Consider the following 23,507-nt stretch of genomic DNA (forward strand, 5'->3'; position numbering starts at 1 on the left):
AATGTGCCATTGTGTTAATACGGCACTCCAGTCAGCAATTGAGTTGCTGCATATTGCACTAACTATTGCTTCTGGATCATCTTCAAGGCTAGCCCTACATAGAATGAATTATAGAAGTCTAGTCAGGAGATTTCCAGCTGATGGAACTGCCATTAGATTATAGAATAGTGGAATGAAAAGAGTCATCAATACAAGCACTCCTGAGTGTCCAGCCTAGTGTTATCAAAACCAGCAAGGACTTTAAATTGTTTCAAAGGTTTTAATGGTTTTAACTGTTGATTTTTAATATTCCAGTGTTTAATCTTTTTTAACGTTAGTATGTGCTAGGTTTTAATTCACACATTGTTATAGTTTTTATTGCAAGTCGCTTTGGTAGGGAAAAAGCAGAGTCTAATAATAAGGATGGGTGGTATCCTTGAAATAACTGGCTTGACCTTGAAGGAGCAGGGGGTGGCGACGGCTGACAGAGAGCTCTGGCATGGGCTGGTCCATGAGGTCACAAAGAATCGGAAGTGACTGAATGAATAAACAACAATAAAATAATAATAATGTTGATATGCCTATTCTACATAAGTGAAGCTGGTTATATATATGGGAAATTTTGGGAATGGAAAGCTTGACTATCTGTTGTGAAATTCATTTGGGATCCACACAATCCTACACAAAACCTAGGTGAGCCTTACTGTCTATCCATCTTGGCCACAGTTGATGTTTGTAGGTGATCTGAGTCAAAGCCGCTTGGCGTCTCAGTCATGGGAGAAAATGAGAACATGTTGTATGTCAGCCTGTTCAGTCTCTGATTGTGTCTGATGTTCATGATGGCAATGATGATCAGGATGATGGGAATGATGTTCATGTTGATATGCATAATGGGAATTGGGATGCTGGTCCTGATGATGGGCTCGGGCCAGAGTTAAGTTCAGAAGAGAGGACTGAGCAAGAGCCTAAGCAAGGTCATATTTCTGGGAAAGACCTTTCACTGATTTTCACAGAGCAGCCTGAAAATTATGCTGAGATTGCTGTGGCAGATGCTGGGGAAGAGGGTAGCGAAACCTTGAACAGAAAGCCGAGTTTTAGTAAACAGAGACAGCACTGTCAGAATCTCAGGTGTTCTGCTCGTTTACAGCAAAGGGGAGATAGCAACCCATTATCTAGTGAGAGAGTGAGAAAGAATACTTTTCTGTCAGTTTTGGCTTTTGGAAAGGGTTTATATTGATTCATGGGAAACTAATATTTCAGTCGAGTCAGCGTCTCTAAGACATGCTGGTTTCATTTCCAAGCTCTCCAAGTTCCATGTATCAAGCTATTGCCGAGATTGAGTTTTTGCCTGGTAGTTCCTGCTATTTTGATCTCTTGCTTTCATGTGCCTTGTTGTATGGTTTCCTATGTACTGATGGACCTGGTTTCCTGCTAAAGGTTCTGGATTATCTTGGATTTTGGATTCATACTGTTTTACTACTTTTTATTGCTTTGCTTATATATATGCTACAATAAACTGCTTGCTGATTTTTCCAACCTGGTGTGCTGTTTGAGTCAGAGGTCCTCCTGGTCAGTAGCAAGGCTACTTCAAGGTTATACTCCCCTTGAAGACCCAATTTCGCAGTTGGGAGTCCTCCTAGACTCATTGCTGAGCCTGGAACCTCAGGTCATGGCGGTGGCTAGGGGGGCTTTCACACAATTAAAACTTGTGTGGCAGTTGCGCCTGTACCTTGGGAAGTCAGACTTAGCCACAGTGGGCCACACTGTCATTACATCTAGGATAGACTACTACAATGCATTTTACATTGTGGAACTCACTGCCCGTTGAGATTAGGCAAGCCCCCACATTAGCAGCCTTTAAGAAAGACCTGAAAACATGGCTCTTCCGTTGTGCTTTTGGAGATAATTACTACATACATCTTCTCTGTTGCTCTTCTCTAATATCTATCCTCCAGATTGCACCACTATTTTATGACCCTGTTCTTTGTGGTTTTTACTCTTATTTCTTTTCTCACCCCGAGTTTTAACTTAGTGTTTATGTGGCCCGCTCTTGTTTTTATTGTTCTTCTGATTTTGCGTTGTAATGTATATTATCATTTATTGTATTGTTCAATGTGTTATGATTTGTTGTTCTTTTTATATTCTGTTATATTGTATTGTTCTGGGCATGGCCCCATGTAAGCCACCCCGAGTCCCCGTTGGGGAGATGGTGGCGGGGTATAAATAAAGTTTATTATTATTATTATTACATGGGGTTACCCTTGAAGACTGTTCGGAAGCTTCAAATAGTCCAACGCAAGGCATCCACAGTAATGACTGGGCCGGTGTACAGGGAGCACACAACTCCCATGTTACGTCATCTCCACTGGCTGCCTGTTTGCTACCAGTCGCAATTCAAAGTGTTGGCTTTGGCCTGTTGTTGTTTATTCGTTCAGTCACTTCTGACTCTTCGTGACCTCATGGACCAGCCCAAACTAGAGCTTCCTGTCGGCCTTTGCCGTCCCCAGTTCCTTCAAGGTCAAGCCAGTCACTTCAAGGATACCATCCATCCATCTTGCCCTTGGTTGGCCTCTCTTCCTTTTCCCTTCCATTTTCCCCAGCCTTTATAGGCTTTGGCCTATAAATCCCTAAATGGCCTCGGCCTGATCTACCTATCAGAATGCATCTTCCTCCACGAACCACCATGGAGATTAAGCTCTTTCGGGGAGGCCCTGCTCTCTGTCCTGTCACTGTCACAGGTGAGATTGGCAGGGATGAGAGAGAGGGCCTTCTCAGTGATCTCCCCTTGCCTATGGAACTCTCTCCCTGGCGATATTAGATCAGCCCCCGCCCTCCTGTCCTTTAGGAAGATGGTCAAAATTTGGCTGTGGGACCATGGGTTTGGGACAGTGCAATAATGGCAGCAATAGGAATTTCACCCTGCTGACCAGATCCAGTATGGCTGACCTGAGATGATTTTAAACAATTGATTTTAAATGGAGATAACTATTTTAATGTTTATGTATTTATAGCTTATTTAATGTTCCGACATTGAATGTTTGCCGTTTATATGTTGTGCTCTGCCCTGAGTCCCCTTCGGGGTGAAAAGGGCAGAATATAAATGTTTTAATTAACAAATAAATAAAAAATAATAAGGCTCTGGAGTATGACAGTACAGAAGAGAAGACAAGAGGAGGAGGAGGAGGAGGAGGAGGAGGAGGAGGAGGAAGAGGAAGAGGAAGAGGAAAAATGAAAAAAGAGGAGGAGGAAAGAACTGGGATACTGTTGATCTACTACCCATCCTACTTCCAGGAGCCCCAAAAGTCACAGCCCTTGTGGTCTACCAAGATGGGTAGTTGTTAAGGTTCATTTATATTTAAGGGGAATTGCATGGCTTTCAGTTGTATGGAGATTTATGAAGTAAGCCTGACGTTGTGCCTTTGGAGATAGCCTCATTAGGATAATTAAGCATCTGTGAGGTTTCTCTTTCCCCCTTTCTCCATATGTGGCAAGAATTATTACATTATACTTTCTTGTGATTCTTAAGTATTTGCACAGCAGCTTGCAAAAGCTTTTGGTCGCTCTAGATGGTTTGTAAGCAGGTAAACGAAAGAATCAGACCAGATTTTTCCAGCAGACTGTGTACATTCAATATGACACAGTAGAAAAGTGTTGCTAGTCTAAACAAGGAGAATAAAGACATCCTAAGGTGTTCAGGGAGAGGAGAGTTAATACCTGCAATCTAAATGGAAAACAGCATCTTCTGCCACTGCCTGTTATATTACTGTGAGTAAAGCATTTTAGCTAGTCAATGTTTATGTTTTTCCTAAAGCCCCAAATGTCTCCTATTACAGCAAAGGCTTCTACTGTCTCAGAAGATGCAGTGATCTGTTTGTATTTTCTCCTTATAATTCCGCTCATAGGAGTTCATGCTCTTGTATTTTTATGAGTGTCCTCTGGCTAAAGGAATAAACAAATGTTCTTGCAGTACAATAAGATTTTATTTGGTAGCGTCTATCTGAAATGGTTCTTAGAAAAATGAAAATTACACATTATCCATAGCATTGTTGTTTTTGGGAGTATCAAGAAGGGGACTGGAGGAGGATTTTCATGCAGGTCTATATTTCCCAAGATGGTTGTTGTTTCCCATATTTATCACTTGTTATCCTGAGTGGTGTTACTTACAAAGAAGAAGTGCATGTTTATTTTCAGGCCTATTATGATAGGCAGCCAGGGAAACCATAGATTAATATCCTCATCTAATCATCTTTTCTCATCTTAACCTTTGTCCATAATGCCTTCCCAACACACACACTTAACAGTCTGATATATATTTGAAAATGGATGAAAACCGCTGAATGAGATTTTCTTTGGGTGGGAATTACTGTGGATAAGCCATGCATTTTGTTTGTGGAGAAACGGTTTTTGAAATGCCAGTGATTGGATTGGAATGTACCTGAAGCAGACACACTGTAATATTTGTGTGTAGCTCTTTTTTTTTCATTCCTTCCTACTGGGATGAATTCCAAGCTAGTAAAAGGCAAACTGAATTAATTCAGCAGTGGCATATGCCACCGAAAAGTGTTTGCATTTCTTAGCAAAACTGGAGTTTCTTCACCCTTTAAAAAAATGGGCAAAGCTGCAAAAAGTATGTTAGTGGCTGCTGAGCAGCCTTTGTTTAAAACCAAAAAGCTGAAAACGCTGGGTTTTTGTTATTGAAATGTGAAGAACTAATGGGATCTACATTCAGTCCGCAAGTTATCAACAAGATACGTTTTGTAGGTTTGTTCTTAAGTTGAATTTGTTTGTAAGTCAGAAAGGTACATTTTTAAAGTGTAACTCATAGTTTGGATAGCATAAGGGTTAACACCCCTGTGGTTATTTTGCTATTTATGCCCCTGTTCAGAAGATTTCATCTCACTTTCTATCCCTATCATGTCAGAAGTGACTTGAGAACATACTGCAAGTCGCTGCTAGTGTGAGAGAATTGGCCGTCTACAGAGACATTGCCCAGGAGATGCCTGGATGTGTTGCTGGGAAGCTTCTCTCATGTCCCCGCAAGCCAGAGTTGTGGGGACATCCCATCTCACAGATTTGAACCGCCAACATTCAGGTCAACAAACCAACCTTCAAATCAGTAGTTCAGCTGGCCCAAGGGTTTAATACATTGCGCCACCACGGTTCCTTTTACTTTCTGTCCCTGTGAGAATTGGATTTTGAAACATTTGGCCTGTTGTGGAAAATTGATTGGTGATAAAGTGGTGAACCTTTTTCACTATGATAACTCTTTCAGGAGTAAATTTCCCTTCCGAGGGGTAGATTTCTCTCACTTCCTGTTGTCCCACCCTCATTCTTAACTATTTGTAAGTTGGATGATTTTAACTTGGGGACTGCCTGTATGTCTTTCTGTTGAATGTACATTGTCTTCAGTATTATTCAGTAGTCCATCTAAAAGGTTCTGGGAACTGTAGGTGAAGAAAGTAACCTTGCCCAGTCTGTGATCAAAGCAAAGTTCTCCAATATGCTTTAAGTTTCCTGCAGCAATCAACCAAATAGCTGTGAAACCCATAAGCAGGACCCACAAGTCAGACTTCTCATGCTAGATAGTATCATAGAATCATAGAATAGTAGAGTTGGAAGAGACCTCACGGGCCATCCAGTCCAGCCCCCTGCCAAGAAGCAGGAAATCGCATTCAAAGCACCTGGATGAATGTTCCAAACAAAAACATTGTGAAGGGGAATAGTGGTTAAAATTTTGGGCTGGGAGACAGAGGATTCAGATTCAGGTTCTGAGCCATGAAAGTCACGGGTGACCGTGGGCCAGTCATATATACTCATCCTACTTTTGCTCATTGTGTTATTGTTAGGCTAAACTGAAGAAGAGTAGCACAAGATTTTGTGCCTTAAGATCATTAGAGGAAAGACAGGATTAAATGTAAAATAAACTAATAAAGTAGCTATTAATTGAACCATTCTCTACCAATTGTCCAAGTAAAATAATTGCCATCATCACTATGTCTTGTACCAATTAATTTCAGAAATTAATTCTTTCAGGGAACACAATGGAAAGTACTTCTTCAGACAATGCACAATTACTGTCAATCAGTTTCAAAGAATAATCTGTACTTCTAGTATCACAATAGAGTCCAAAAGCCTTTCTGTCCAGTGTACTAGTGACCAAAGATTAATTGCTTTCTTTTTCTCTCTTCTGGATTAAATTAAATAAGAGAGAGATCAAAAGCAAATTGTTTGGATAATGCTCCACAGCCCAGTTTGTGATGAACTATTTTCATATCTGGAAAATAATAATAATAATAATAATAATAATAATAATAATAATAATAATAATAAACTTTATTTATACCCTGCCACCATCTCCCCAACGGGGACTCGGGGCGGCTTACATGGGGCCATGCCGAGAACAGTACAATATAGCAAAATATAAAAACAACATATCATAATACAATTAAACAATACAATAAGTAATCATGTACAGTGCAACACAAAATCAAAAAAAGAAAACCAATATAACAGGGCGGGCCGCATGAGACACTTAGTTAAAACTTGGGGTGAGAAAAGGATAAGAATACAACCACGGGGAACAGGGACATAAGATAGAAAAACAATCTAGAGCAGGGGTCCCCAAACTAAGGCCCGGGGGCCGGATGCGGCCCTCCAAGGTCATTTACCTGGCCCCCACACTCAGTTTTATAATATAATATATTGTATATACATATAATATTGATAATAATATTATAATGTAATACAATATAACACTAATAATAATACCATATAATAATATTAATTATATGTTCTATATTACATATAATATTACTAATAATATTACAGTATAGTGGTATAGTTCAAGATAGTAATATATAATGCTAATATTGTGCTATGCTAATAATATAATATATTGTATGTACATATAATTTGTAAGCCACTCTGAGTCCTCTTTGGGGTGAGAAGGGTGTGATACAAATGTAGTAAATAAATGCAGTAAATAAATAAATAAATAAATTTTAGACTTAGGCTCGCCCAAACTCTGAAATGACTTGAAGGCACACAACAACAACAACAACAACAACAACAACAACAGCAACAATCCTAATTAACTTGACTATCTCATTGGCCAGAAGCAGGACCACACTTCCCATTGAAATCCTGATCAATGTATGTTGATTAAAATTGTTTTTATTTTTAAATATTGTATTGTTATTTCATTGTTCTTCTTGTTGTTTTTGCGCTACAAATAAGACATGTGCAGTGTGCATCGGAATTTGTTTGTATTTTTTTTTCCAAATGATAATCCGGCCCCTCAACAGTCTGAAGGTTTGTGGACCGGCCCTCGGCTTAAAAAGTTTGAGGACCCCTGATCTAGAGGATAGATGTTGGGGGGAGTAACAAAAGAAGTGTGTAATAGTTACTCTCCGAAAGCACATCGGAATACAATATTATAAGAAATATGCTCTTTAAGTTCACAGAATAACAAATTTAAAACTGCACTATGGAATGTTAATGGGATTCTAAATCTGTACAGTTATTTTAAACTGCATTAATTATGCTTTGAATTTTACTTGAATTAGTATTACTATATATTCATGTATAAGTTGACTCATGTATAAGTCAAGGACAGGTTTGTGGGCAAAAATTATGGGTGTTGATATGACCTATGAAATACATCAAGGGTTGTTCCACAGAGAGGGGGAAGCAACAATGACAATTTGAGACCAATCGTCCCTAGTTGCCATTGCCATTTCCCCACCCAGAGATTCAAAAAGACCAGAACAGGCACCACAGAGGAGTGAGTAGACAGGTTTGGTGTTTCTTTTAGCTTCTCATGGGGTGGAGTAAGTGCTTGCTTTTTGCCATTCTACTCAAAGAAGAAGATAGTTCCCTTTTTATATAAGTGTTATGCAGAGCCAGCCCTAGGTATTTTTCAAGTATAGGCGAACAGAATTTTGGTATCCCCCCAAACCAATCATTGAAAAGTAAAAGCGTTGGATAAGCGAAAATGTTGGATAATAAGGAGGGATTAAGGAAAAGCTTATTAAACATCAAATTACATTAAGATTTTACAAATTAAGCACCAAAACATCATGCTTTACAAGAAATCAACAGAAAAAGCAGTCTCAACTGCGCCCCCGTATGTTTTGCGCCCCAAGTGACCGCTTAATTCGCCTCATTGTTGGACCGGCTCTGGTGTTAAGGTACAGTACTGACATTGACCAGTAGATAAGTCAACCAATAGGCCTGTGTTCTGTCTTTTGCTGCCTTTGTTGTGAATAGTATTCGCTGAAAAAAACATCCTTGCAATTTCACCCCTGAACTAAACAATAGTTATTTGAACAGGGGAGCAAAAGCTTATACTTTTCATATGGCCATGCCAGCACTGGGGGTAGGGATTTCTTGAATCCAGTGATTATACACATAACATTAAATCAGGTAAAGGAAAAGGTTTTCCCCTGACATTACGCCCAGTCGTGTCCGACTCTGGGGGTTGGTGCTCATCTCCATTTCTAAGCCGAAGAGCCGGCGTTGTTCATAGACATCTCCAAGGTCATGTGACCGGCATGACTGCATGGAGCGCCGTTACCTTCCCGCCGGAGTGGTACCTATTGAACTACTCACGTTTGCATATTTTCGAACTGCTAAGTTGGCAGAAGCTGGGGCTAACAGCGAGTGCTCACTCTGCTCACCGGATTCGAACTTGCAACCTTTCTGTCCGCAAGTTCAGCAGCTCAGCACCATCGGGGTCTCCCTATTATTATATCCAAAACAGATTAACTGGGGCAAATTTAAATCAAACTGAACAATTGCCATGTTTTGCTAATATACAGTTCATATAAAATTTAAAGTCCACCCATAGCTCCTATAAACTGTGGTATGAAAGGTTAGTGTAGATTTGTTCCAGCCAGGTTGCAATCTTGATACAACACACTTTATTGCATAGTTTATGCACTGCTATATGCATTATATTTATTTATTTATTTTGCTTTTACTTCTCTACCATTATTTTAAAATCTTAATATTAAAGGTAAAGTGTACAAAATTGGGACTTGCACTTTATAGTGGATCGTACTTCAGGAAATAAAATGCATGGTACAGAATGTTCTATGCACTGGGTTTTTCAATAATTTTCCAATAATGCTTATAGTCAAATGCTCATCACAAATCAGTGAAATGTTCAGTGGGTCATGAATTTGTAAGACTACCATCCTACACAAACATACCCAGAACATGTATTTCATCAAAATAAAATGAAATATGTCCAAATTAATGTTTTTATGACCACAGCTGCGAGCAGCCAAGCCCTTTGAAGATATTCAGATTTTAACTTTGAATAACAGTACAGCAGTTCATACACTTAATTTATCCCAAAGCAGAACCTTTAAAATACAATTATCTTATAATTTCAAAGTCTTAAAGGGCTCTTTAATTCTTTTTACATTTTTCACTATAAGCTACGGCTGTTATGGTAAAGTGGGAATAGGTGTTCTGAGATATTTTTTAAAGATAACTATCAGTAAGCACATTTTCATGCTTTGTGCCTATCACCAATCTTATGTCTCACTATACATACAAGATACAGTCATCCCTCCACGTTTGTAGTTTTACTTTTGCAGATTTGAGTATTTATGTATTTGATTGAAAATGTTCTCTCTAGAAATCTATGGCCAGCTCCCTTTAGTCATGCTGGAGAAAGAGATTTCTAGAGAGAGTACCTCTCCAAAACTCTCTACGTCCTCCAGTGCAATTTTGCGATCAGATTCCAGAAAAATCTTGACCATAGAGTCATGTTGTCAAGTTCTTAGAGAGGCGATCTCTCGAGTCAACAAAATAGCAACTTCTTTATTTATGGTTTTTAACTTTCTCAGGGGTTCTGTACCCCTAACTGCAGCAAATGTGAAGGGCTGACTGTATAACTGTGTTACAAATGCTAAATTCACAGGTGGAACCTATAGCAGGGCTTGAGAGTGCTATTAAGGGATCTTGCTGAAAGAGGAAGCAAAACCTGATTCTGAGATGATGATGATGATGACGATGACGATGATATTAGTAGTAGTAGTAGTGCTCAATCTGGAAACAACCTGGGGTTGTTTCCAGATTGAGACACAAAGCAGCTAACAACTTAAAATGTTATACCATTAAAAGCATATAAAGATAAAAAATAAAAAATGAATTTAACTAAATCATTTAAAAAATTATTTTGGCCTGCTGTTGGAAGGTGAACAAGAAAGGATAGTCACCAAGGAGGCCCTGGCTCTGTCTAAGCTGCCGCCAGTTTCTGAATCCAGACTATTTTATTGTTTATTTATTTATTTTATTACAGCATTTCTACCCCGCCCTTCTCACCCAATAAGGGGACTCAGGGCGACTTACAATATAAAACACATATATAAACAATTACAATAACATTTCAATTCAGTTTAAAACTTTGATTAAAACATTCATAAATACACATATAAACATACATTTAGGCGCATTTGAGTTCAAAATCGGGTCTGTCACTTAAATCCTAAAACATATGTTATAGTTGATGCTGCCTCTATTGTCCGAAAGCCCGGTCCCACAACCAAGTCTTAACTCTTTTACGGAAGGAAAGGAGAGAGGAAGCCTGCCTGACTTCACTTGGGAGGGCATTCCATAGGCGGGTTCAAAGCAGATTATCTACTTTGAACTGAATTATATGGCAGTGTAGATCCAGCCGCTCTCTCATGTCCCCACCAACTGTGCTTGCAATGGCAGTGGAACATGGAGAGGGCTTCTGAGGACGTCAGAGCCTGGGAGGCTCATATAGCGAGATACAGTCTGCCAAATTACGTGAACCTGAGACATGTCAGGCTTTATAAGTCATATCCAGCAGTGTCCCTCCCAGATTTATTTCAATTCATGCTCCTCATCCTTCTAAAATTAAGGCTTCTGTGATACCTCTGTAACTATTGAGAAACACTTGCTTCAACCTTCACGTTCCTTAAATATTGTGTATTGACTTCTATTGCATACTTCATCCTTGTTGTGTATTGACTTTTATTGCATAATTCGTCCTTAACTCCTTGTTCCCAAACACTTCTAAGCCTATAATTTATCTTTATATTTGATTGTGTTGCTTAGGATACTTTTACGTACACCAGAGCCCATGTTGGTTCTATACAAGAACACATTACTGGCATTATAATAAATGTTAAGCAACCACCATTGTATTTTTGATGTTGTAATTTACAGATAACTCTCCAACACAGTAGAATTAAGAGCCACTTCTCTAAACCCGTCTGTCAAAATTGACTTTAGATAGACAGTATCTATTGCTGTATATTAATTTTGCTTTAATTTGTAGAAGTAGAACATAAGATGAATTGCCACACCTAACACTACTTTTAGGAAACATTATATTAATCAATTCCCGGAAATGATGTGTTGTGTCTGCTTATTTGTTGTCATTCACAGGTACTCAAAAATGTAGGTTTCTCATCACTCTCCTCTCTGTCTATAACTCCCTGATTAGCATTAATTATTTAGGCATGCTTATCTTTGTGAGTCAGTGGATATCTAACAGCACATTTTCTACATATTTATTCAGAAGACCAACTTTGGTCAAGGGGCTTATTTATTTATTTGCCCCATTTATACCCCGCCTTTCTTACCCCAAAGGGGACTCACTTACTAACTGTTGTTACTTTATTTCTTAGACATGCTTTCAAGACCATAGCATTGTATAGCAGAGCAAAATGTATCTAACATATGATGAACCTGCATGAAATATAAACAATTTTAAAACAAATCACTTACCAAAAATAATATTTTAAAATATTCACTAGCAGCGACTAATATAACAATGTTCATTTAAATGTCTGGGAGAACATATGACTTAATGCAGTCATAGATATCTCCAGACAGAAGTCCTGCAGAAAGTCCATAACTAAGAAGGAGCTATGTCTTCATATTTTAGGATTACCTTCTTCATAGTCAGGATTTTTTTGTGTGATGATGATGGTAGTAACAGTAGTAGTAATTATAGGTATTTACAAACAGCTTTCAGTCTATTCTCTTATTTCTCTTCTCTTGCTTTCCAGTTACCTGTGGGTTTTTCTTTTTGTGGAAAGGCTATATTTCCTTGGTAAGATTTGTTGATTATTTCATATGAAGTTGGCCCTCCATACCCATGCATTCTGTACCAACAGCTTCAAATTGTTCAAAACAGACATAATACAGATTTTGCCATTTTATATAAAGTATGCCATTTTACTACAGCCATTATATGCAATAGGAATTGATCATCCATGGATTTTGGTATCCATGGGGGATCCTAGAAGCAAAACGCAGCGGATATCGAGGGCCCAATGTAATCATAATGGGAAAAAGTATAGGCTTGCACTGTGAAGACAAAGGAGAACTTGTGGAGTTCGTAAAGATCTGAAGCAATAATAAAGTGCAGAGAATTTGTTGGACATCCTTTCCTCTACTAGATCTTGGAAATGTTAGTGTTAGCATTAAGATATCCATATTAAAAGCATTAATGACAACACATTTTTTAACACTCAGATGGTAAAAAGAGTTTATGAGGTTGATTTAATTGTATCATTAGTTAGTTTGTCAGATTGCTAAGTTGCTAATGTTTTTAGGAATCATTTAAACTCCAAAATGACAAGTAACAAATTAAAGTAACGAGAAACATTAATTATTGCTCAAAATAACATAATAGTTCTTAACAAGTGAACAACAAATTTTAAAAAATTAATGTCAGAATGGTAATGAATTAGCGATAACAGATTAATTTTAATTATTTCTGGGCTCTTTTCTCTATTAAGGATAAAGTGCAAGCAATAACATGCTACTTATGATTCTACGTTCCACGGGTTCAAGCAGAAACCAGAGACCTATATTCCTTATATCTGTCACGCATACGGCCTCTGAGATGAAATGTTGCTGTATACTTTATTGAATCTGTAGATGATTAGAAACTAAATGGCTTGATTTTTAGATATTGCATTTGGGCATGCATAATTATCTTACAAGACCTTCGTCATTGCTGTACTTTAGAAAGCTAAAAGACTGCAAGATGATGGTAGTGGTTTTCTCACCAATGCTGTTCATACAGAATACTCTAGCAATTTCTCTCGCTTTTCTCTGAATCTTTTTTCTTTGTTCTCCTGTACTGTTGGTGTATGTAAATCCAATAAAAAGAGTGTTGGACCTGTATGGAGTTTTGTTCTTTCAAATATTGGTTTTAGTTGCAAACATGATAGGTAAACCTGGCCAAGACAGTATATTCCAATGTGAGTTGCCTCTGTAGAAACAGTAATGCCCTCTCTCATACCGCAATAATTATGCTCATTCTCTTAAGAGAAATTAGAGGGTTTTTTTAAAAAAAAATTAAAGCACTCCACAAAGGTGCTATCCTAATGTTTGATACGGATGTTTTTACCAGCACCATTGATCTAAATCCAGTTTGAATCCCCAATTAGAGTAAACGTGTGGAATCAATTGTTAAGTTGTGAATTCTCCTGAATGAATGGGTCTGTTCTAATCGAGAATTGCAATTACATTTAGGCCATTTCCTTCTATTTTCATTTTCTATGAGCACAGTTCTAAGATTTCTATTGTACAATGATCTCAACATTTAAATCCAGTAGAGTCTCACTTATCCAAGCTAAACGGGCTGGCAGAAGCTTGGATAAGCGAATATCTTGGATAATAAGGAGGGATTAAGGAAAAGCCTATTAAACATCCAATTAGGTAATGATTTTACAAATTAAGCACCAAAACATCATGTTATACAACAAATTTGACAGAAAAAGTAGTTCAATCCGCAGTAATGTTATGTTGTAATTACTGTATTTATGAATTTAGCACCAAAACATCATGTTATACAGTTCAGTTCAGCAATTTATTACGGTCTATGACCAGAATATATAGAAATGGGCACAGGTGCCCGAAAAGGGGAATCGCAGTTCCCATAAAAGTCAGATAAAAGAACAAGTTAAAAACATGCTATAACATGTTATACAACAAATTTGACATAAAAAGTAGTTCAATACGCAGTAATGTTATGTTGTAATTACTGTATTTATGAATTTAGCACCAAAATATCACGATATATTGAAAACATTGACTACAAAAATGGATTGGATTATCCAGAGGCTTGGATAAGTGAGGCTTGGGTAAGTGAGACTCTACTGTAATAAATAAACGTACCCTGTATTGAATTTGCCATGCTTTCAGCCCAGAATCCAACCAACTAAACTGTACTATGCACATGATAAGCTTAGTTCTTGGAATTAATGGTGGTTTGCTCTCACAGAGCCCAAGGTTTGAGAATTAGAGCTAAGATTAAATTACAGTTGGGTTATAGTGTCATTTCTTATATTTGTTCTCCCCGCAAATCTGTTTTCTCCTGGCCTTTTCAAGGTTTTGGTTTACTCTAATCACATTCACTAAAGACCTTGTTTGATATCCTACGTACGACATAGTATTTGATAAGCTTTGCTGAACCATGTGTTTTGGTTTCCTGTAGTGCAGGGATATCATGCATTATGACTTAACTTCAGAGTCCTTCCCACATAGTGTCTGGCTTTATGAGTCTTTGCTGCACTGCCCAAAATGGAAACATCATCCTCTGGTGCCAACACACATCTTCCTTGCACATAGCTGGAGGATTCATATGGCACCCTCAGTCTTTCAGATGGAAAATGCAAAAAGTGATACTGAAAGTTTCAAGATAGTTTTTTCCCAAATAGACAATTTGCCCAATTGAAAAAAAAAACAGTTGCTTCAAAAATTAAATTATACAGCAAAATGTTACTTGGAAAGGCTAGGGCTTTCTGTATTCATTCATGGATTATTGCAGACTCACCCAAAGTCTGCAATAATCCAAGAGATATTAACTCTTGGATTACTGCAGAATCGAGATGAGTTAAATGAGGAGATATTAACTCTTGGATTATTGCAGAATCTAGGAGAGATAGAGGAATTTTTCATGCATGTGTACAGAAAGCCTTAGTCTTCAAAAGTAACATTTTGGATTAACTCTTGGATCATAGAATAAAACCTTGAAGTTCCTGTTGCTTAAGGTGAATAAATTAAAACATTAAAAGCCTATGTCAATGTATTTAAATATCAGTCACTGTGGTTAATTGAAATAGAAGTCAGATGACAGTTTTTACCAAGCCTGTTATTTACTAGTTAACTTCAGAAAGTAGCAAGGACGCATTACAAAATGGAATATGTCACTAAAAATAATGAGTGGTCAGTAAAATAGAAAACACTTATGAAGGGAGTTAAACTATATGTCCAAGTTATAATATTTTGCTTTACATTGCATGGGATCTGGAACTAATTGGGAATTAAAGTGCAAGACAGGGAAGATTGCTTAGGAGCAACGACAGTTTTATTGGTGTTTTTACTACAAAGACAGACAGTAGACAGCCCATGGACCACATTTCCTACATTAGAGACCTTCATTGTCCAAGGTGGCTCCTAATTTCCACTTAAACCCTCCCTGTAAAATCCTCACATCTTTACACTTCTGTCCCACTTGGTTTCTCCCTACCCTTCTTTCCACAGCAAAAATTGGCATTCCTTTGCCACAAAGAAGTGGTTAACAATATTACTGCTTCTATGAAAGCCTGCTAAAAACACTTTGGTCTGTTTTCCAAGAACTTTATGGTACATGGGGATGTTGTTGTCTCTGTCATGTGATTTGTCTATACCCAACATTTCTGGGATAGGGACAGGTGTTATAGTAAATTAACAGGGAGCTCTGGCGTGGACTGGTCCATGAGGTCACGAAGAGTTGGAAACGACTGTGTGATTGAAGAAGAGAATCAGTCTAATCTCAGAGCTGATCTACACTGCCATATACCCCAGTTTCTGAATCCAGATTGTCTGATTTGAACTGGATTATATGGCAGTGTAGATGCATATAATCCAATTCAAAGCAGATAATCTGTATTCAAAAACTGGAGTATATGTCAGTATAGATCCAGCCTCATTGCTTTCCCAGGTATGGGGAAGTGCTGTGAGAAATGTATATTAAGTGTTCCAAAGACTGTTTGGAAGCTTCAAGTAGTGCAATGGTTAGAAGCCAGGTTCCTCACCTGAGGTAGTATACAACCCCCCATTGCCTCATTGGCTGCCAGTCTGCTACCGAGCAAAATTCAAAGTGCTGGCTTTGGCCTATAAATCATTAAACAGTTCCAGTCTGAACGCATCTCCCTTTATGAGCCAACTAGAATGTTAAGATCTGCCACCTTTGCAGGTGTGATTGGTGGGGACGATTGACAGGGCCTTCTCGGTAGTGGTCCCTTGCCATGGAACTCTTTCCTCAGTGAGATCAGATCGGGCCCCCTCCCTCCTAGCATTTAGGAAACAACTCAAGACTTGGTTATTCAAGCAGGCATTTGGCAAATGACAGAAATATGGAAAGACACCTGGGAGTGTTGCAAGGCCTAAATGTTTTATGCTGTGTCTGTGATAGCTATCACAGTTTTATTGTTTTAATGGATTTAATTCTATTGTTATATGTTGTTAATATGTGATGTTATATGTGAAACATTGAATTTTGCCACTGATTATGCTGTGAACCACTTTAAGTCACCACCCCCCCCCCCCGCCCCCAGGGGTGAGAAAAGTGGTATATAAGTGCAATAAATAAGTATAAATGAATAAATAAAATATGGGAGCAGGGCATTTTCCTGCCAAAGGTAAGAAACAATCCCCTTGTGGCTATGAAATGTAGCTAAACGTCCATAAAATCATTAAGAGTTGAACGAGACCGCAAGATCCATCCAGCCCAACCCCATCCTGCTGTGCAGGAATACACAATCTAAGTAGCTTTGCAAAAAAAATGTTTAAAACTCTCCAGAGAAGATGGAAGTAAAACTAAAAGGATACAAACTTCTGCTTGGTTCTGCTTGAATAAAATGTTGTTTCCCAGAAGTAGTTTCAGTTTGCACTGAAAGCCTGAGGATAGAGTTCTTTTTTAAGAACTGAAACTTTTCATTCCAGTAACAGTTAGACAAAAACAACAGAAAACAACAAGATTAAACCAACAATAGCAACACAGCCTCAGACAAAACATCTGTAACCACAGAGAAAGATAAAAGTTAACAAAATTACAGAATCTATTCCAGTGAGGATATTTAAGAAAAGAAGGCATCATTCCAGTAGTTGGCATGCAACCTAGAAGAGTGAATGTTGCCTGAATTTGTATTGATATATTCAATACATGGTAATAAAACACTGTTTTAAAATGTCATTTGTATTTTATTTGACATTTTGGACTGGGCAATCAGTGCATCAATGCTTCATCAGCTTCATAAATGTAAATATATGTAATCAGTGTAAAAGTGCATACTTCTCCATCTGACTAGAAAGAGAGAGTAAGAAATCCTTTCCAGCTTGCAACTATTTCTAAATGAACTGCTGAACACATAAATGTGAATATTTGACTATTATTTGGCTATCATCATTAATCGGAGTCATCTAATAATAGATGAGAATTGCAGTGTTGGCCCTGTCAATACACTTATTTTTTTCAAAGACTTCTGACTTTTCAACTAGTTGGCAGGACCACCCCAATTGCGCATAACTATCCAGGCATCAAAACCACACTTATTTTTCCTAAATTGCAATTATTATATTTAGGTCTAATTGGTGCATGATACTACCTGTGAAGGTCTTTAACACTATGCTCCATTAAAGAGTCTGAGATTGTTCTCATTGGAAATCAAATCTATATACCATCCCAATGTTTATCTTCAGTTTCAGTACCTACCCTGTTTCCCCAAAAATAAGACAGGGTCTTATATTAATTTTTGCTCCCAAAGATGCACTAGGTCTTATTTTCAGGGGATGTCTTATTTTTCCATGAAGAAAAGCTCACATTTATTGTTGAACAACAAAATGAACATTTATTATATACTGTAAAGTAGTTGTCATCACAAACCAGCATAACCAGACAAACTATGAATCCTATCAAGAATTTCTTGTTACTACCATTATTTACATGTACAACAATCTATGGTACCTCTTGCAGATTAGGTTTCACAAGGTTTCCATGCTGATTTCTCTCTATTCTAGTTTCAATGTAGTCATGAATGATGAATAATATAATATACTATAATAATAATATGACAATATAATAATAAAATAATGATATACAATATATTAATGAGATAATATAGTCATAGGATATAATAATAACATAATATGATAATAATATGGTATTAATAGTATAATATAAAAATGGGATATAATAACAGAATAGCATAATAATATAATAATAATAGGATAATATAATAGAATAATAGAATGGAATAGAATGGTATAAAATATATTAATAGGATAATATAAAATGGAATATAATAATAATAACATAATATGCTAATAATAATAAAATAATATGATATAATAGAATGATAGTATAGAATATAATGATATAAAATATATTAATAGGATAATATAAAATGGAATATAATAATATAATAATATGAAAATATAATAGAATAATAATAAAATAATAATATAATGATATAATAATAGAAAAATACAATATAATGATATAAAATATATTAATAGGATAATATAATAATGGGATATAATAATAGTAACAGAATATGATGATAATAATATGGTAATAGAATAATAGTATAAAATAATAAGTTTCATGGCATAGGATAGGAATAAGGATGAGAGGAGAATTCCAATACGTCCTGTACCTTTAAGAAGCAGAAAGGACAGGACGAGTGGAAAGCCCTCTTCCTTCCCTCCCACCTTCCCTTGCCCTGGCTCCAGGAGTCAATCAGAAGCCTTGGGGGCGAAGGGAGCATGGCCAGGACAGAGCCTTGTCTCCGAAGGAAGAAACGGCAGCGCAGCAGCAGCCACGGAGGCTGGGGGACAGGCAAGGCAAGGCCAGCAAGCACTCTCTGTCCCTCCCTCCCTCCGGTGTGTATGAGTGCTGCTTCTGCCTGCAGCCATGCTTCCCAATGGAACTCTGCTGCAGCCTTAGTTGCTAGGTCTTACTTTCAGGGGAGGCCTTATATTTGGCAGTCCCCCCAAAGCCCTACTAGGTCTTATTTTTTGGGGAGGTCTTATTTTAGGGGAAACACGGTACACTTTTGCCCAATGCTTTTTAAACCTTCAAGAGTTTTCTGTCAAATAAATCCTTTATCATGTCAGTAAAATAACAAAGGTAAAGCCTCCCCATTCCAGCAATTTACAGTAGGATTTGGGAAGGTATGAGGCATATGTTCATGTATGTGTAATATGCTTTTGTGTACATGTGCTCAGGACAGTGTGTCTCCCAGCTGACAACCAAGCTATCAATATAGAATGGAGATTGCCTGTACTAAATTTATTGAAATCTTTGGAAGTTTCAAACTGGTTTAAAGTGATGGTGTCATTCCTATCCACTCTATCTTGCTGTGTTTTTTGTTTTGTTTTGAAAGATATTTTGCATATAGCTTGGGTTAGAAACTATGAGCTCATGCTTTTTCCAACATAAGATTTTAATGCTCATCAGCCATCAACATCTGCAAAGACCAATCTGCACTAAGAAGATTCTACACCGAAAGATGATTTATGCAGTACAGTATTTATTGTGACTCAGAGTGACTCTGATGGGGATTGTGGGATTCAGGTTCCTGATGTTCAAGATGATGGGATTCAGGTTCAAGATGACTCTGATGGGAATTATGGGATTCAGGTTCAGCGTTTCCCTGCTGTGAGAGATGAGGAGCAGAGAGACATTCCCACAGCAGGGAATGGTGTTGTTGATACTGAAGATGATACCGAAGCTAGCCAGGTGCAAAGGGAGGACAGCACCCGGTTAGATAACATGCAGACAGAGGCTGCTGCTAATGAGCTCTCTGGCCTTGACGAAACAGAATCTCTGGATCGAGCTGGCCGTTTGGAATTTCAGCGCAGGAGTGTTAGAATAGCAAACAAGAAAGAGAAAGAGGTCAGAGGCCAAAGAAATGCATTCATGCTGTGCAGAGAATATTAAAGGGTGTACTGGGCGAGAAATCTTTGTCAAAAGCAACATCTCATTTTGGAGTGTAGAAGTTAGCTCTTGCTTTCTTGGATTACCTTGCAGTCTTGTGTATTCAAGTTATGGGACTTTGTCAAGCATTCATGGAACCTTGTTTTATGCCTTATGTTTCCTTGGATTATTCTTTATAGCCTTGGTTTTGCAACAATCTTTGGGATCTTTACTTTTGCTTTTTAAGAACTATTTATTTTCTATTTCCTAATAAACTACAAAAGACTTCAACCTGTGTATAGTCTGGTGTGTTCAGCAAGGTGAAGCTAACCTGAGGTGCGACAGTATTACTGTTAATAGAGTGGTGGATGGGGAAAGGAAAACAAATTGAAAATAGTCCTTGACAAAGCTTGGAAAGTTAGGTTTAAGAAGAATATAATTTTATCAGTGCACAGTTGTAGATAGCATGATATTGTATTACTTTTTATTAAAAGCAACTTACAAGATCTGGTCCACCATGACAAAAACAGTGAGTACAACATTTATGGATATTGTACCTGGGTCAATGTGGAACTAAAAATGTTTTTTTAAAACTTCTTAAGTAATGCCAGTCTTTTCATCTTAGGTCTTTGTTTTCAATTACTCCAATCTTGAAAAATCCATTAATTATTTAAAAATGATTTGTAAGCAAGTACCTAATATTTTTATTTGTACCTATGAAACATGTAATATGTGGAAGTTTAAAAAGATGTCCTTACAACTGTATGTTGTCAAAGGGCATGGTTTGTTGGAACACTTTCTTCAATATATGCTGAGTGGGGAACACCTAATTATTACAAAGTGTAAAATGTCATGCTTGGAAGGATTTTTTGGAATACAACTCCCAGATTCATAGAGTTGTTGGGCCTATCTACACCAGCCACAAAACTCGACTCAGGCCAAAAGTCACTCCTGGATGGAAGTTGAGGAATGCTCCAGGATGGGTTAGTGCTGCCATCCGTTTTTTCCTGTACTCCATGGTGCAGAGAAAAGGAGATGGCACTTGTAAAAACAGCTGGCACTTGCCTTCTGCATTCTTTGTCACCACAACAGCGGTCATGGAGCCCCCCCCCCTCTTTTCACCCCTCCTCTCACCAAGTCACATAGGTGCCTTTGCTGGCTTTGGCTGACAGTCAGGAGCTTTCTGGAGCTCTGTGACCACTGTGGCAGCGACATAATGCCAAAGATAAGGATGACCATACAGAGGGGCTAAAGTGTGTTCCGCCCAACTGGACATTCCTCTTCCTGCTACTGCAATTCAGGAACAAAGAGGGGTAAACACCTCTGCAGAATTTCGGGGTCCGGATGTTTCAGACCAGCCCCAGATTTAGGTGCCCATATAGATGGGCCTGTGGTCTCCCCAAAAGGAATTCTTCAAAGATCTAATGAAATTATTCTCTGTTAGTTTTCTTTTGCATAGTTTCTGATTGTTATAATTTGCTTCATGTGCAGCGGACAAGAATATTTCCAGTATGGCAACAAGACCAGCTCCTGGAAAAATGGAATGGATCATTCCCCTCATCGTAGTCTCAGCCTTGACATTTGTGTGCCTCATTCTTCTTATTGCTGTGCTAGTTTACTGGAGGTGAGTGTTTTCAAAGTACCCACATAAAGTGATTGCAAATGCTTTACAATTCTTTTTTCTGTTTCACTTGTTACCTTTAACAATACTTCTCTGTTCCCACTTTGTGGGTTTTGTATCATGAAAAAAGAGCCATGAGTGGTGCATGCTCTATATAAGTAGAAAGTTCCAAGGTCAGTCTCGGAATTTCAAGTAAATTGAGGAAAATCTCTGCCTGTCAACTTCAAGCGGTGATTCTCAGCCTTGGATCTTCGGATGCTATATAACTGATACAATTCTTCAGTGTCTGTATAGAAAGTTGCTACTAGACCAGGTTTATACATCTCTAAATTAATTCATTGTATTGTTTTATAAAGCAGGCTGGGGTTTTTTTGATGAGCTGTAGACAAATATCACTTGCAGATGTTTCATAGAACAACAAAATATGCTACATATTCTATGCATGTTTACCAAAATGTAAATCATACACTAGATAGTGTTTGGTATGTATTATCACTTTCTACCATCATTTGCATCATTTGTGCTTTATATAATGCACCATGGCTCCCCTTCCGTTTACTCTTTGTCCTTAGGAAAAATATTAATAGTCTGTCACAATGTTTTGTTTTATTTTCAAGCACAAATCTAATTTAAAAGTTAGGAAATAGATATTGAAACCGAAATACCAGGAAAACAATATATACAGACAGTGGAATGGGCAACACATGGAATCATTTTGTAAATGAGGCCATCAAGTGAATAAAATGAAAATGAATTTGAGATGGGCTTGTTGCTTCTCAAAAAGGAAATGGAGCAATACAATGAATAGCAGCAGTATATATTTTAAAATATATTTTAAAGGATATTTTTCCACTGATAAAGAACATTTCTTCTTAAATGTGACAAGGCTCTTAGACCAAGTGGCTTTTACTGACTAGTCTCTCCTTCAACTTGCTTTTAATTTCTTGATGGAAGAATAATAAAACACAAAATAAGTTCACCTTTGGCAAGGCATTGTGAAAGAAATAAAATCTTTAATCCTTTAAATTTAAGGTTTCCAGCATGTGAGAGAGCAGATGGAAGAACAGAAAAGTATTCTGCTTCTCTGGATTAGCATCCTAAAGATCTAAATAAAATTTTACATATAGTGGGCTGCCGGGGTTTGGTTCCTGGATCCGCACCCCATGGATATCAAAATCCATGGATCCTCAAGGCCCATTATATGCAATCTTCTTCTTTTTCTTCAGTGTTTGTCCTGCTTGATGGCAGGGTCTGCTTTATTGGTTACTTGGTGCCATTTCATCTGATGCCTGATCAGGGCGTAGGCCAGCAGTCGTTGCGCAACGTGTCCAGCCAGCGCTGCTTCAGTCACCCCTTTGGTCTCTTGCAAGGCATTTCTAAATCAAGAGCAATCTTGTAAATTGACTCCTCTTCACCTCGGAGGGTATGACCATGCCATCTGAGATGTGATTCTCATAGTTTGTCTGCATTTGGAGCAATGCCAAAGCGTTGCCAGATGTCTTCATTGCAGATGTGGTTGAGGCATGTGATACCAACTGTAAATCATAGCATCTTCATCTCCATAACACATAGCAGTGTTCTGCTTCCTGAGGCAATGTTGCTGGCAAAAACATTTGGCTCCATATATTGCAGCAGGCCCTATGACAGTTCAAAAGATTTGTGATTTTAGGTGATCAGGCATCTTCTTGCCGCAGAGTACATCTGCTACCGAGTGCCATTTCAGCCAAGATGTGTTAATCCATGTGGTGACTTCATCTAAAAGGTTACCATCTGAAGTAATTGTCAATCCAAGATATTTGAAGGTGTTGACTTTTGGGAGATCCACCCCCGTCCACAATATCAGAGTAAAATGACATCCATCTATATAAAGGAAAATCAAAATTTGCTTTTGGGATTAATTTTTTTCAAGCTGTGGTAGATTGAATCCATGGATGCAGAATCCGTGGA

General features: G+C 37.8%; 1 protein-coding gene across 3 annotated transcripts in view; it reads left to right on the plus strand.

Moving 5' to 3' along the window:
• ptprg (protein tyrosine phosphatase receptor type G) overlaps window positions 1–23,507 on the plus strand; it is a 746,780-nt gene that overhangs the window by 639,285 nt on the left and 83,988 nt on the right. For all 3 annotated transcript variants that reach the window (XM_062973782.1, XM_062973783.1, XM_062973784.1), the window contains exon 13: window positions 21,431–21,563. In XM_062973782.1, the coding sequence (XP_062829852.1) occupies window positions 21,431–21,563 (133 nt within the window). The remainder of the gene's footprint in view (window positions 1–21,430; window positions 21,564–23,507) is intronic.

Source organism: Anolis carolinensis, chromosome 2 (assembly GCF_035594765.1).
Source record: "Anolis carolinensis isolate JA03-04 chromosome 2, rAnoCar3.1.pri, whole genome shotgun sequence".
In the NCBI taxonomy this organism is placed as follows: domain Eukaryota; kingdom Metazoa; phylum Chordata; class Lepidosauria; order Squamata; family Dactyloidae; genus Anolis; species Anolis carolinensis.